Source organism: Macrobrachium nipponense, chromosome 22 (genome assembly GCF_015104395.2).
Source record: "Macrobrachium nipponense isolate FS-2020 chromosome 22, ASM1510439v2, whole genome shotgun sequence".
NCBI classification, from domain to species: Eukaryota; Metazoa; Arthropoda; class Malacostraca; order Decapoda; family Palaemonidae; genus Macrobrachium; species Macrobrachium nipponense.
The window spans coordinates 51,376,598-51,393,726 of NC_087213.1; the positions used below are offsets into that span (position 1 = coordinate 51,376,598).

General features: G+C 42.1%; 1 protein-coding gene across 1 annotated transcript in view; it reads right to left on the reverse strand.

Annotated features, from left to right (window-relative positions):
* LOC135198634 (uncharacterized) overlaps positions 1-17,129 on the reverse strand; it is a 102,120-nt gene that overhangs the window by 35,201 nt on the left and 49,790 nt on the right. The window contains exons 16-18 of the mRNA XM_064226407.1: positions 10,723-12,911; positions 10,171-10,440; positions 10,007-10,058 (exon numbers count right to left, since the gene is read on the reverse strand). Coding sequence (XP_064082477.1) covers positions 10,007-10,058; positions 10,171-10,440; positions 10,723-12,911 — 2,511 coding nt within the window. The remainder of the gene's footprint in view (positions 1-10,006; positions 10,059-10,170; positions 10,441-10,722; positions 12,912-17,129) is intronic.

A 17,129-nucleotide genomic window follows, 5' to 3' on the forward strand; every position in this document is an offset into this window, starting at 1 on the left:
CGAGGTTCGAGATTCCACAGAACTCAAAGATCGTGAAGGGCTTTGTTGTTTGACAGACGCAAATCTCTGAGCCCAAAGGCCGTCAACAACATATTTGCGTATTCTTTAATAGTTGTGACTGCCAGCTTATCCATTCTTCAGACGGAAATGGAAGACGGTAATCTTATTCCTGTCAACATCTTGATAGCCTGAACGTAGTCAGACTCAGAGCGGAGATGTATATAGGTATTTATAGGTACCTTTCGAGTTAGAGTAGACCGACTCTCTCGGAAAAGGTCCTTGGAAAGTGAACTAGGAAGTATGTGAACCTCTGTTGGAATCCAGGATCCTGAAGGCCAACGTGGGCGATCAGCGTCATTGTCGCTCCCTGTGACGTCATAAATCCTCTTATTACATTTCCTAAGAGATTGAAAAAAGGGGAAAAGAGACTAAATATCCATCCCCGTTCAATATCATAGGATGGCGTTTAATGGTACCGATCCCGGATCGAGAATAAGGGAGCAGAAAAGAAGAAGCCTCTTCGTCCTCAAACATATCGAAGAGAATGAAAGGGCGTCCCTAAAGTCTCCACAACTCTCAACTTACTTCTAAAGAAAGATTCCACTCGGAAGTCAATAGTTGCTGCCGTCGATCTAGACGATTCGTACGGACTTTTGCAATCCTGTAACGAACCTCTAGAGGATCGTTACATTCTACGCCTGTTGTTATAATAGGCTTTCTCGTAAACTCGAACAGGGACCGAGAAGATACTTCTTAAGATATGAGAGAGCTGTGGAATATCAGAGTTGATCTGGACCACTGGTTCCCAAAACTCGTTACGAGGACTGGAGGGACTACCGAATCACTTTTACTTCTTTCAGATTAAGATCCAAGACATCTGAAACCCTATCCAGATGTCCGGCACCTTCTTTCTATCACCTCAGGTGATAAACGCACTGAGAGATGTTCAGAATCATTCCTAGATCTTGAATAATATTTCAGTTTCCCGGTAGGAGAAAACTGTGGTCTGAATTGCAGTCTATTCGGGAAACAAACTTCTTCAGGAAGGAAATGGTCCCCAGCAAGCTCATCCATTCCCTCCCCGAGTATGCTTACTTCCCTAATAAGGCTGCGCTTTGCCTAAGCAGGAGAGCATATAAAAGTGCAATGTTGCGGTAGACTCGTAGTTCTATACCGTGCGGTAACGAGCACCGAAAGGATTAAGAGATAACTCTGTGAACATAGTAAGGCAAAACGAATGCAACGTTTATTTTCATTCACGTAAGAAATCCCCTCAATCTTAGGCTAAAGTCTGTGATTGTAGGGCAGAGATACAGTTAGTCAGTCAATCCCGCAGGAGAGACGTAACCGCCAGCACAGAGATACGGTTAGTCAGTCAATCCCGCAGGAGAGAGAGACGTAACCTACCGCGCATGACAGCGCCCGATCTGTTACTGGCTCGGTTGGACTGGAGGACAGACACAGCGTGACAGCAGCAGCCAGCAGCTTACGAACGTCGTCTCTTAACTTTATGTCTGGGTTGCCAGCTACCCTATTCTACGAAGAAATAGGTCCGTTATTTTTTTGAGCAGAAAGACTCTCAAGCTGGTATATTTAAGCGAAACAGAAAACGCTAAATATATAGATGCGTTTGTGTCGTCAGAACACTACCATACAACGGTAAAAGATAAATCGGAAAACTCCTGGAAGGCTGCAGGGAGTAGAACGATTAAATCTCCTTAAAATAGACAATAGACCTCTCGGTTGCCATCCGAAGAGGTAACTACAGCAAGCGTATATGACTTGAACCAACCAGAAGTAAAATAACGCAAGGCAAAATATGAAATTATATCACAATAAAGTTTGTTCATACTTACCTGGCAGACATATATATAGCTGAATTCGGAAATACAGCTACATACATATCTGACAGGCAAGTTTCATGAACAAAACTTAAGAGAAACGAAGGCAGTCAGCTCAAGCTTCTTATGTTACTGGACATAAGCGTTCATTGACGTAGTCTACAAGTCTATTTCTTGTACGAGTCTGCGAATGACGAATGAGAGCTCTTCCGAATCTTGTCAATAAGAGCTTATTCGCTTACGCAATATCAAGTTAATGAGATGTTTGTCAATGAGAACTAACCCATTTACGGGACAAAGAGATATTTTGTCAATGAGGGGATACCCACTTACTTGACAAAACGAAAGTATATTGTCAATGGGGGAAAGTCACTGAATTGACAAACGTAATCCAGGGAGTCAAGCATTTAATTTTTTCGATTCCGTCTCAAACGAGGAAGGGGCAAGAATCCTGTTAAGAGACTGGGCTTACGGCAGGTAGAACGACGATGTTCAATTCGGCAGCGTAGTCCCGACTAGAAACTAACAAAATCTATCATCTGAAAAACCCTTTCAGATGGGCTAAAAAGCTTGCAAAATTATCCTGGGAAGAGGAAGAAACTCTCCAACCAGCTTCCTCTCCCGTATCACAACTAATGCCTGCTAAAGCTTAAAATTTATTGGCAGTATGGCAAAGGAAGTCCTGTCTTGCGCTTTCCTGAAGAGCGTCCTTTTGATGAGTGCCTTTGCAAGAATCCCACTGAACGTTGCCGAGAGTCCTGACGTGCAGGACATCGAGCCTTACATAACCCGTAACTGCCTTATCGCAAAGTCTTGACTGCGGTAGTGGCAACTTAAATTTATTGGCAGAATGGCAAAGGTTGCGGTAGAGCAAACGAGATCTTCCCTTGAGCTTTCCTTAACTCCATCCACCTATGCGAAAAGCAATATTAATTGACAGAGACCTCTTGAATTCACGAAACCCGATGTCTTGCTGGGTTTCGAAGAAGAAGTTGTCTGTTCACTTTAAACTTCCTCCGAAGCACTGCCTACTTCACATTCTTTGCAGGTGAGGTAGAAGGTATCACCGGAGGTAGAGATAAACATTCTTTAGGCCCATATCTGAAACAAGACCTTGAAGAGTTCAACAGAAACGTTCAGCCAGGCGACACACCTGGCGTGCGCTGGTGCACGCTCGGCGTCCACTGGAGCGCGCTCGGCGTCCACTGGACGCGCACTGGTGGCGTCCACTGGCGGCGGCACTTGGCGTCCACTGGCGCACTTGGGTCCATGGCGCGCTTGGGCGTGCACCCGCGCGCGCCTGGAGTCCATCCGAGCGTCCCGGGCGTCCGCTCTCAAAAGCTTCCTGCTACTATGACTTCTCTTACGTATTTCTCGGTGGAAAGACGGACACGAGTTCAGGCGACGTTCGCCTTCTTACTTCTCACTGAAACGCATAACGAGAGAGAGAGAGAGGACGTGAAGCGTCCTCTTCTATAAAGCTTCTATTTAGAGGCGCGAGTCCTTCCGAAAGCTCCAACCCCTGCATGGGGAGGACGCTTCGGAGGACGAGAAGCAATCTTTCAGGATTCGTGCACGCGCACGCACTTTGGCAGTCTGGGGATTTTCATCAGAAACTGCGAAGGCACGCCAGATCGGTGGGGGTTCCTTGTAACCCTCCTTAGCTTTCGAAACATGCTCCCTCCCCGGGTCCTGGGAGTCAAGCAGAGGTCCCGGCCTAGAGGCGAAACGAGGCCGATCTGACGCACCCTCCACTACACAAGGGGTATCACTGCACTTCTGCACTTCACTTTTACTCTCTAAAGCAAGCACTTTCGATTCTAAGATACGAATCGAAAGAGTATCAGAGAAAGGGCAATTCCTCTACAGACACTGCTTAGGGCCCGAAGGCAACACTGCAGGGTTAGGAGTAACAATTACAGAAGTAGCACTTCCCAGCAATGAAGGAGAGCGAGCACCTCTCGTAGACATATTCATAGCCCGTAGGCCATACTACAGGGTTAGGCAAAATAAAGTCTACAGGAAGGTTAGCAGGTTCACTACCCTGACTTTTGTTACTGATTAACTGCGTACATACGAATCATACGTCTTCCTTACGGAATTAGACATGTTTACTGATTAATTGCGTACATACGAATCATACGTCTTCCTTACGGAATAGACAAAGTCTCACACTCCTTACATGACAAATCTCAACAAAGAAGCAAGACCCATACCCCTCGTACATACCAAGTGCGGATCTACCGAAGCTTTCGGTAGCCACACCCTATCTTTGCAGACAACCCCGTCTGAAACTAGCCTAACTAGATTCAGATATTTTATGCAAAAATGAATCAAATTCAAATCAATTTAAGATATCGTATGCCTAGCCACAAATCCAAGTAAATAAATCAAAAAACAATTAGGATACTTAGGGCAATGAAGTTTCCAAAATCCTAAGACGGAGGTACTGAAAACAGGTGTTTTCAGCACCAGCGACAGAAAAATTATGAATAGAAAATGGGAATGGTTCCTGATACCCGCCTCCCAGCGGCGGGAATGGGTACTAACCACCTGGCCGACCACTGCGTGTGTCGGAAGTTTTTAAAATTCTGTCGGACTTCAGAAAATACAGCTATATATATATCTGACAGGTAAGTTTCATGAACAAATATAAGTGTTTTAGCTTACAATTGCGTTTTTTGACCATTTCGGTAGAGTCAAAGTTGACCGAAGGTTGAAATTTTGGCAATTATCGTTATTTATATGAAAATATCTCAAAACTGATAAAAGCTACAATCATGAGTATTTTATTGTTGTATTCTACATAAAAAGGCGCACATTTTCATATATAATACTTCATGTAACGGCTAATTTACAATGGTACAAAAATTATGTCAGTGACAAAATAATTTCCGAGATGTGTCACAGATACTTTTTAGTGCGGCAAGAAAGAAATTCGCGCTTGCGCGCCTGCGTAACGATTGTAAACAAAAACAACACCTTGATCCGTGAACTCCAGCATCCCCCAAGGCGCGTGATTCAAAAGTTTTAGGCTGGTAGGCCTATAAGTATTTTTCCGCGAATTTTTTAAAAAAACTTTTGTAAGTCGACGTAAAATACGTCCAGTCGGCACACGGGAGACAAAAAATGTCAACGTAAAATACGTCCAGTCGGCATAAGAGGGTTAACAACATTTACTCGGAGGCGGGATCAATCTCATTCAGCCAGACCTGTCCACGGAACATACGCAGGTAACTCATAAGTAACCTACCATGTATAAAAGCATGTATCCTCACCTAGTTATGTAACTCAGAGGTGAGGATGTTTGCAAAGAAAGTACTTCAACATCAGTGTTGAGTCTAAGATACTGTCTGAGTCACAAGTACCTCCCATGTGATAAGCTATACTTCTTATTCACGGAGGTAAAAACAAATTTCCTCACCTGGTTGTCCAGCTCAGTAGGTGAGGATGCTTGCAGAGGAAGTACCATACCGTGGGTGTCGAGTCCAATGTACCACCTGAGTCTGAAGAACCTCCCATGTGGTATTCTATACCTCTCATGTATGGAGGGGAAATGGTGAACCTCCCATGTGGCTATGTATGGAGGAGAAGTTGAGTGTGCAGGACCTTCAGTTCTCTACTGCTCACTGATGTAGATGACTTGTGCTGAAGAAGTAGTAGTTATTCCAACATGACCATCGGGATCTGCCTAACCTCAAGGGCCTAAGGGACAATACACTCAGTCTAAGCTTGACCAACAGAAACACTAGAGTTCATTAGACTATCATTGCCTCCCTAAACTTCTAACACCATAAGGTTCATTTAGACTATCACTGCCTCCCTAAACTTCTAACACCCTGAAGTTCATTTAGACTGTCACTGCCTCCCTAAACTTCTAACACCCTAACTCTACCAAGCCAACTATAAAACTGAGTTACCGCAACGACAGGACCCCGCGAGTAACCTATCTGAAGAAACTGAAATCCCCTAAGGTACGGTGTTGTGAAAAACCACGACGACTCTCAAATAACCACCTACACAATCGCCAACAGCGAAACATTCCTCCGGAAGCCAAAGGGTAGCCCTCCGCGATACTTTGCGCCCTTGGATTGACTAAGAACCCCTTCTTATGAGTGTCCGGATAGCGCTGAGGCAATGATTTAACAATAGTCCCTTCTCTCCTTGACAAGAACATAGCATAACCCTCAGAAATGTTAGTCTGGTATGCAAACCCCCTCGAAACTAAAGTGAAGAGGTTATCAAACAGTCCAGGCTCAGAGAAACACCCGTCAACTCTCGCCACATCCACACAGAGTGGGACAAGGCCTCCCACTGGCTGTGAAAGGTGTCTTCCAAATACGAGCCTCATGATCCATAACCCCTACCACATGAATCAATGAAGGAACCCAATAGAGAAAAACCTCAACTGACTCGTAAACCGGAAGTCGGACTCCGGCCGAGGAGTTACCCACTACCTCATACAGAAAGTGATGCTAGCTCAAGTCCTTCCCCAAAAACTGCCCGACTTGCCGAAACCAGATCAGCCTACTTGATGTTTGAGAGACTGCTGGTTTGGTTGAATACAACATATCAAACATTACTTGAATTAACTGAGATTCCTCTGGAGCCTGGAATGCGGAAAGAGAGAGTGGACAAAGTCCACAATCCGTTATACTCGCTTCCTTCGCTGGAGAAACAAAAACCCACAACTAGCAAACGAGTCTCTCTTCAAATGTATCTATCCTCTGTCAGACCTGTCCGGCCACACTGGAACAGGAAAAAGGAGAAAAGCTGAACCCCCACAAGAGCAGCACCCAAGAACCCGGAACCTACTACGCCTGGCTGCTTGATACCAAACGACATACAAGATCCCATCATATCTGAGCCTACCGATCCGATTGCGCAACGATATACCAACAAGATGATGATAAACTCCTGTGCAAGTCGTACTCGACTGCGCAACCCGCACTCCCCCCAGACATGATGATGTAACCCCTGCTGTCGGACCGCTGTCCACCCCATCACAAGAGCGAACTGTCACCAGTTCCGCAAAACCTGTAAGAGTTAGTCACTCGACTCTGATACCCTCACTACCCAGCGACGATAACATTACGCCTGAGCCGAATATACCTTGGCGATGAATGCCCACCCATGCGAGTCACTCCCATACTGTTGCGCCAAACGTGTACCAACCAAGACGATGACCTAACCTTGAACCAGTCTCACTTGACTGCGAAACTCCGCACTCACCAGTGACTATGACACGAGACCGGGACGACTACAATAAGCGAGCAACACCCCTTAAGAGCGAAGAGGTTGCAAAACGCGATCTAACTAACGCCCGTTACCAATACCAAACCTAGACTGGAGTCCGGAGCAAGTGAGGGAAAGAAGTACTCCCAGTAGACAAGGAATCAAGATTGAACCCACACTGAAAACCTCTTAAGGTGGAACAGAAAAGCAGCAGGAAAAAGTTGAGAAAATAAGGAGAGAGAGAAGTCACTGCGAGTAACCACCGGAGCACCTAGCGCCGACATTGTGCAAGTGGAGAACCAACTGTGCGGTATACTATAGTGCTTTAATAATGGGTTACGAACTGCGGAACCAATGGGAGCCGCCAAAGGAAATTACCAGCTACCCTAAGAAAGGGGGCCGAGGGCACAAAAGGTGCTAACTACGATGCAGACGAACTGCCAACGGCCGTAGTCCCCAAGCAATTACCGCGGAAAGCACGTTACGTCTCACACACCTAAGGTATATAAATGGGAACGAAGAAAGAAGATTACTAACTACCCTATGAAAGGAGTGGGTGGTGACACAACCGGAATCGACACAGTCAACGATGGCGCAAATGAATCTCCAACTGCCGTAGCCCCCTTAAGAACTACGGAGGACACATTACGTCTCAAAACAAGTAAGGATGAAAATACGGAGTTGCGGATACCACCTTGAAGCATCAACACCAGCAGCCTGAGAACTACAGGACCCGTGGAAGGTGCTACGAAGGCAGCCACTCCAAAATTATTTCCTTTAACCCCGGGGAGAGAGAGAGAGAGAGAGAGAGAGAGAGAGAGAGAGAGAGAGAGAGAGAGAGAGAGAGAGAGAGAGAGAGATTTGAAATCATCTCCAAATTTCAGGATGAAACAATGAAAACTCTGGCTCTGCTGTGATATTCGCAAATAAAAAAAAAAAAAAAAAAAAAAACAGGATGAGCGAGAAGACTCTGAAGCGACATCCAAAGAATGAGCAACTAAAGAAGATTGTGTAAAGACATGAGTTTTAACAGAAAAACTGGGCGAGAGAGAAAACTACACAGACTCTGTTCCCCACGATAATCTGAGAAACATTAGGAAATCAGGAAAATTATTAAGGCATGATCGTGAATACAGTCCCTATTGAAGCTACAGTAATTGACTTGCATTAATTCGATTTTACGATGGGGTTAGTTATTTAAAATCGGCACTACATTGCAAATAAGTCTTCCTATATCTCTCGCGCAGCTGGCGTAGGCAGCATCGTGCATCAGACAGCGAGATTGTTGGGTTTAAAATAGAATTTAGGCCAAAAGGCAGAGTATTGGGACCTATGAGGTCTTTCAGCGCTGAAGGGCAATTGACAGAAAAGTGTTTGAAAAGGTGTAACAGGAAGAAAAACCTCTCTGTTGCACAATGAGTCAAGTGTTAGGAGAGGGTGGAAAATAGGATGAAGAGAGAGAATATGAAATCAGCAAAGTGAGAGAGAGAGAGAGAGAGAGAGAGAGAGAGAGAGAGAGAGAGAGAGAGAGAGAGAGAGATTACAATCGTCTAACATCTCCACCTTCATAAATTTGCACCGTCTTGTAAGTTAAAAAGTATTATCTTAAAGATAATATACTCGTATAATTGCGTACAGCTATGAACAACCGAACGAGAACTTGTTGGTAATAAGATCGAATCCTATAGCAACATCACTCTATTGTACTGATCCATGTGCGACAGTAATCAAATCCGATAGCAACATCCGTTTATGTATTCATCCGCGTGCGACGGTAATTACTGTATTAATGTAACTGAAGCTGATAAGGCAAAATTACGTGCATCATCAACCTGGATAGAAGTCCCAAGCTTTTGTATGAATTCAAACGCAGCTGTGGTAAAAGAGAGTAATAGCATGAAAGAGCTCACTGTATATCCAAAATACGAAAACTCTTTGAGTGAGGTCGGGCTAGATGACCAAAAGTTCGCCTGATGTGGGACTGATCCGCACAGCATGGCGAACAAGAAACAATTGAGGAGACAGGCCTCTGGTGGCCGGTATTTGTGGCAGCGTTGCCAACAGTAACACACGTAACTCATTTGACTAGATTTTACCTGCAGTGTTGGTAACTGACAGTTAAAATTACCCACTTAGTGGGTAAATATGTGGGGATATAGTTCGGGCTGGTCAGTGACCAGGGCTAATTCAGGTGTTCAGGGAGTGTATTGCAATATGTATACTGTATTCAATAATAAATAAAGTAGTCAATAACTGCCATCATTTAAAAGTTTCATTTGCCATTTACAAGTCTCCTATCTACTATCCTAGGCACAATAATTCAGCTACGATACAAAATACGTTCATCCTACAGCTATGTAGTATGAGTTCTTAAGCAATGAATCCATCTAGGGAATGGAATGGAAGCTAGAATTTAGGCCAAAGACAAAGCACTGGGACTTATCAGATCATTCAGTACTGAAACAGAAATTAGGAGTAAAAAGGTCTGAAAGCTGCAACAAGAGGAAAACCTCACAGTTGCACTATGAAACAGTTGATAGTAGAGGGTGGAAAGATATTAAAAAAATATGAATGAAGGTATAGTAAAAGAAATGAAAGGGGCTGGCAACAAGGGCCCAAAGGAACGCTGCAAAGAACCGGAAGTCATGCCTACAGGGCGCCACGTAAGATGCACTACAGCACTAATCTTTACAGGATCCATCTAGTTAAGGCTCTCATGGAATGTTAAGAATATAGAATAGAACCATTAATGGTAATCAACTACATCATGCTAAGTTACCTACAACTACCTATGCACCTTACAAAACACATGCACGTACAGCAAACAGAATAATAACATTCACTGTTAATTACTCAAAGTATTGGTGAATGTAAGATAAGAATATCTACGTAGATATTCCTTATCAAATACTAGGATTCAGTTTATTTACCTGCTCTTCCTTGAAGCCCAAGGTTGAGGCGATATTATCACCAGCACGCGATCTGAGGAGGGAACGAGATTCAACTTAATAGTAATAGTACTTCAATAGATAGCTAAATCTCATTATGTGTGAAATGTAACAATAATGAAGATAAGTGTTCCCAAGATGCTTACAATTTCTCCAACTGTTTCCTGAGTGTGACATTTTCCTCTTGAATGTTTGCAGCATTGATCAAGTCATTCTTAAGTTGATCTATAACATCATCAGCTTTAACCTGGTGTTCTTTCAGGAGCTTTTCAGCCTCTTCCTTTGCCATCCTAAGTTCTACAATTTGCTGCGTCAGCTCAACAATATGTGACTGTGCTGTAGCCAGTGAAATCTTTCCATTTTCTACAATGCTTTCTAACCGGTGTACTTCCTCCTGCAAGGCTCCCTGGCAAGTCCTAAGGAAAATGAAAGGTTTGTGATTATTTGTAAAATATGGCACCCTAACTTCTTTTATTCTTTTCTAAGAATACTGTATTGGAAAAAATTAACATTTGGAATTTTCACAACCTTTTTTAAGGGAAAGTTAAAGATGATCAAGAGATATTGAGAATGGATGAAATGTAAGAGGTAAGCACTGTAACTCCTGTCAAAATAAGCAATCACTCAGAGAACACTTTTGAGGGAGAATAGGTATTTGCAATTGTATTCAGAATCCTGACTGTTAATCAAATATATACCTTAACTGATCATGTTGGAACTGTAGGTTCTTCATTTCTTTGCCAGCAACTTGTAACTCTATTTGAAGCTGGTCTATGGCAACCTGTTTTGCAGAACAATCTTCTTCAATTGATAGTTTTTCTAATTTCAGTCGATTTACAGCATCTTCCAAACGACCTTTTACAGATGACAACTCATTACACTTTACTTTCAAATCTTCAGTGAAGGCAAGATTCTCCTTTATTTTGGTCTCTAACTCAGCTCTCAATTCTGCATGATCCCCCATAGCCCTTTCCAACTTCTCTTTGGTGTCTCTGAGAGAAGTTTCTAAACAGCTATTCTTTTGGTTCAACAGATCGTTACCTTCTTTCACATAAGCAACAATTTTGTCATTTTTATTGACCACTTCTTCTAAACTGCTCCTGAGTTTTGTACATTCATCGTTCCTCAAAGAAAGCTCTTCCTTTGTCCTCAAAAGTTCTTGACAGACCTCGTTATGTTTGCCTTCCATTTCCTCAACATTTTTTCTAAGACCCAGGAGTTCATCTTGAGCATCCTCTAAATCCTCAGATGCCATTTCCAGCTGACACAATTCTTGAGATTTTTTAACAATGGTCTCTTGCAACTCTTGGATGCGGATGTTGGCAGAGTCGCAGGTATCTTTGGCTTCTCTAAGTTCCTTCCTCAGCAATTCTTCACTGTTTGAGGCTTGACTCAAATCCACTTCCTTCTCTTTCAGGGTTTCTGAGACAGAACTGTACTGATTCTTCATTTCATCAAGCTCTCGAGAAAGCGTTTCTATGGTGTTTTGCAGCTGTTCAATTTTACTCCTCATCTCTGATACATCAGCTTCTTTCTTCATGAGGTCTGCTTCCAAACTCAATACTGACGCACGTGATTTATTTAACTCTTCTGCCCTGCTTTCAAGTTCTAAAGATGTAATATTTTCTCTTGCATGGGCTTCTTGCAACTTGGCAAACACAGATGCATTTTCACCTTCTAAATTACTCAACTTCATCCTCAAATTCTGGACTGTTTCTTCCAAGTTCAGTTTTTCTTTACATAATTTTTCGCATTCCTTCTTGTAACTGTCACTGAGGTGAGTCACTTTTACCTCAAGATCATCAACCTGTGACTTTAATGCAGCATTCAAAGTCTCAGCAGTCTCCAGGTGCCCTTTCAACATTGCCATCTGTTCTTCATTATCCGATTTAATCATCTGGCACTCTTCCTGAAGCATTTCATTTTCAGTATTCTTCTCTGAGAGCTTAAGACAGAGATCCTCTATTTTCATCTTATTTTCATCAAGTATTTCTTTTTGACCTTGTATAACTTCATTGTAGTTTGTTACCTTCTCAATATATTCTTTCTCTTTGCTAAGACCTAGATCTTCCAGGGCCTTACAATCTTTTCTCAGATCTGCTACTTGCTGTTGTGTAAGTTGTAACTCTGATGCTGCTTTCTCCAAAGAACTCTCTAAGGTGCCAATCTTTGCTTTTGATTCCATTTTGATCTTGTCCACCTGCTTTTTAAGACTGTTGCATTCAGATACAGCTCCTTGCAATTTATTACCCAACTCCTCACTCTCACGGCATTTTTCAGCAAGAGATTCTTCTAAATTTGCAACCTGACTGCTGAGAGAAGTTATGGTTTCGTTCAGCTTACTCTCTGACAAGCTGTGCTTGGCTTCGAGTTCTGTTTTCTCCTCCTGAAGTAAGGTGAGTTGTGTTTCTAGATGAACAATAAATTCTTTCTTTTTGCTCACAGAGTCTGACAGCTGCAAAATTTCTTCTGACTTGTGCTTCAGCATTTCTCCCAATGCCTCGCCATTATTAGTAAGATCAGCTATAGCCTTCTTCAGTTCCTCTTCTGACAAGCTAAATTTACTTTCCAAGTCTGTTTTCTCTCTCTCAACAGAAGCAAGTTGAGCCTCAAGACTGTTAACAGATTCAGTCATACTGGTCACTGTTGTGGACAGCTTTAAAATTTCATCACCCTTTTCAGCAAGTATCTCTTCCATCGTCTTAACATTCCTATTGAGGTTGGATATAGTTTCAGAATGTCTTTTCTCCTGCAAGTTGTACTGTGATTCTAGATCAGACTTCTCTTTCTGAAGAGATGCTATCTGAGCTTCAAGACTAGAAATAGATTCAATCTGACTATCCACAGTGGCTTGAAGCATTAAGATGTTTTCTTCCTTAGCTGAAATCTGAAAGTAACAGGTGTTGTTAATTACCATAATTTAACTTATTATTTCAAGGTGCTAAGTTCACTGTTCTGTTTTACTCAGTAAAAACTACTTTGCCACCTTTGAAGAACTGTGAATATCATAAAGGACTTAAAAAAAAAAAAAAGTATTGTGTGGCAATTATTATGAGTAATCACAGCAAAATATAGCTCATTACATAAAAATCAATTACCAAGATGAAAAAGAAAAGTAGCAAGAAATTATAGTGGGATAACACCACTTAAATGCTATTAAAACAATGTACCTGCATGTAATACACCATGAAAATCAAGAGATTACATAACATAATTGTGGATCTTGAGATGGCATTAGTCAGAATACAGTCAAGTACAGTGGTACCTCGACATACGAAAGGCTCAACTTACGAAAAACTCGAGATACAAAAGCAAATACGAAAAATTTTACAGCTCTACATACGAAAAGTTTTCAAGATACGAAAGGTTGTTGCTGTAAAGTCCTGAGATTCGCCCGGACCACCAAGAACAATTTTAAAACTCCCGCACCGCCAACTGAGTAAACTCGCCACCATCCTCCTGCTCTCCCATTGGTTCCTGATGCTAGTCACCCCATAAGGTCCTGCTCTCCTATCGGTCAGCATCTACCCCTTGTGCTTTAAGTATTCTATTGGTAAAAGGATGCTGTAAATTGAAAAACTTATTCATGTAATACATTTACAAAAAAAAAAAAAAAAAAAAAAAAAAAAAAAAAAAAAAAAAAAAAAAAAAAAAAAAAAAAAAAAAAAAAAAAAAAAAAAAAAAACAACAACAACAACATTAGGTAAAGATAGAATAAAGAATAGAAATGAATGGTTATTATACTGTTTGGTAGTTTCAGTAGTTGAAGAGAGATAATGAAAATTTATGGCTTACTGTGTAAAGTGATTGCTTGGCGATCGTTCGATACTCGTAAATGCTGGATGTAAACAGAAGTTTGGAAGCTTTTTTTTGTTTGTTTATTATAGTTAATGGTTACTTAATAATTATTTGAAATGAGTACATGCAATACATTTAATAAAAAAATTGTGAATTAGATATCATAAAATATAAAATAAATCAGACTGCCAACAAATACGTATTTTTTAGAATTCTTCTTCTGTTTTATTATCACGTTACGTATACGTATGTTTCATTATAGCTGTCAGTAACTCACTATCTCCATTAGGTAAAGATAGAATAAAGAATAGAAATGAATGATTATTATACTGTTTGGTAGTTTCATTAGTTGAAAATTTATGGCTTACTGTGCGCTAGGAAAAATGATTGCTTGGCGTTCATTCGGTACTCGTAACTCGTAAGACGGGTAAGAGCTGAAAGTAAACAATCAATTGGAAGGGTTTTTTTTGTTTGTTTGTGTATTATAGTTAATGATTAATTAATAATCAAAATGGGGTTGAACATTACATGCAGTTGAATATTACTCAAGTATGTACAGTATTTTGCCTTTTTGGAGTCTTATTTCTTCCGTCAGATCGGCATCGTAACCCTAGAACATGTGTTTTAGGCCTGGAAATATAATTTACTGGGGTGTTTTTGGAGGGCTTGGAACGGATTAGCCATTTTACATGTAAAATGTGGTCCAAGATACGAAAACTTCATGATACAAAGGGCGCCTCGGAACGGATTAATTTCGTATCTCGAGGTACTACTGTAATTAGATGGCCACTACAAAAACAAGGGGTACCATACCAGAAAGACTTACTGAGCGGATTTTGTTACTGTAATATAACACCAGATCTCAGAGAAGGCTATGACAGGTGTATGAAACGGCTTTGAGAGAAATGTTGTTAATGTTTTGTTTATCATACAAGATACAAAGTGGAGGAAGGTAAGCTCCTGGGAAATACTGTTGGCACATAAGTTTGTGTTAACTTCAGAAACATTAGAAGAGGTTTCAGACATGTTTAAAAAAATGGTAACGAGTAAAACAATCACATCCATATTTGCTTAGTTACTGATACTCAACATTACAACTGCTTTGCAACTGAAAATGTAGTAACTTGCACTTCAAGGTGAATCAAGCAAGTTTTCAGACTGTCACTTGTGCTTCACGGTGAATCCAGCAAGTTGTCAGACAGCTAAGTTAGAAAAGATCTTGAGAGACAAATAGAAAAAAGGTACAGAGGGGCACAGCTGGATATCAAAAAGATGTAACAAAAAAGCCTTCAATACCAGATACAGTAAGTCCTCGGGTTACGCTGGTCTCGACTTACGATGTTTCGTGGTTACAAACGCGCCCCCATAAAAATATAAAAAATAATATTTTGCGTCGTTCCGTCTTACGCGGTTTAGCGTCGTAAGCAACGTAAACAAACGCGAACTAGTTCCAGGCGCACGGCGGAAGAATACGCTTTGTGGGGGAGAGGACGGCGTCGCTTCGCTACGCTCAGTCCTCGCCCATACGCCATTTTGGTTGTTTACACTGCCTCTCTCTCCCTCGTGTTGTATCGTTTTTGTAACTTTTTGCTCTTTGTTATGGCTCCCAAGCGCAAGGCGGACTCTTCTGATGGTAGTGCATCGAAGAAAAGAAAGGCCATCACCATGGAAATTAAAGTGGACATTATAAAGCGATCCGAGAAGGGAGAAACGCCAACAAACATTGGCCGCTCGCTTGGCCTTAGCCGTTCGACCGTTGCTACCATTATCAAAGATAAAGAGCGCATCGTTGAACATGTGAAAGGATCTGCTCCTATGAAAGCGACAGTGATAACTAAGCAGCGTAGTGGTCTAATAATTGAAATGGAAAGGTTATTGGTGCTTTGGTTGGAAGACCAAAATCAACGGCGTATCCCAGTCAGCCTTATGGTGATTCAGGAGAAGGCGAAAAGATTGTTTGAAGCGTTGAAAAAAGAAAAGGGGGAGGGAAGTGAAAGTGAAGAGTTTGTGGCTAGTAGGGGTTGGTTTATGCGATTTAAGGCTCGGGCCAATTACCATAACCTTAAATTGCAAGGTGAAGCTGCTAGTGGGGATGAGAAAGCAGCGAGTGAATTTCCTAAAGCGTTGTCTGAGATAATTAAGGAGGGGGTTATTCTGCTCAGCAAGTGTTTAACGTAGACGAGACAGGTTGTTTTGAAGCGTATGCCTAACCGCACTTACATCGCCAAGGAGGAGAAGTCAGCACCCGGTCATAAAGCCAGCAAGGAGAGGCTAACTTTACTTCTTGGGGGTAATGCTGCTGGCGACTTCAAACTGAAGCCCTTGTTGGTGTATCAGGCTGAAAATCCAAGGGCACTCAAGGGCATTTGGAAGGGTCAACTACCAGTAATTTGGAAGTCCAACAAGAAGGCATGGGTGACACTTGCAGTGTTTGAGGACTGGTTCGTAAACCATTTTGTTCCAAGTGTGGAGCGGTATTGCGCCTCCAAGGGTATCCCCTTTAAGGTGTTGCTAGTGCTGGACAATGCCCCTGGACACCCTGCCCAGCTGGGAGACTTCAACCCTAATGTCAAGGTGGTTTACCTTCCACCTAATACCACGGCCCTTTTACAGCCTATGGACCAAGGAGTGATTGCTTCGTTCAAGGCCTACTACCTACGAAGGACAATTGCTATGGCTTTACAGGCAACTGAAACCAAGAAGGACTTGACTCTGAAGGACTTTTGGAAATCCTACAACATCCTTGATGCTGTAAAGAACATTGCTAATTCCTGGGAGGAGGTTAAGCAAACAAACATGAATGGTGTCTGGAAGAAAATTTGTCCTCAATTTGTGAATGATTTCCATGGGTTTGAGGACACAGTTCAGCTAGTTGTCAAGAACGTTGTTGCCCTGAGTAAGGAAATCAATTTGGAGATGGAGGTTGATGATGTTACAGAGCTGCTGGAGTCTCATGGCGAGGAGTTATCTGCTGAGGACCTGATACAACTGGAGAAGCAGATAATAGAGGAAGAAGAAGAAGCACCCACCCCAGAGCCAATAAGGCTTTCACAAGGCAGGACTTGATAAGAGGTTTTGCAGAGTTGCAGCAAGCTTTGTCAACTTTTGAGGCTCAGGATCCCAACTTGGACAGGTTCACTAGGGTTTCCAGAGGCGTCATGGATTTGATGCAGTGTTACAAGGAGATCTTGGATGAAAAGAGGTCGCTCTCTGTTCAGACTAACCTGGAGCAGTATTTTAAGAAGGTAGAGAGGCCTGCAGGAGATCCTGTACCCTCTACCTCAGCTGCCTCTGCTAATCCAGCACC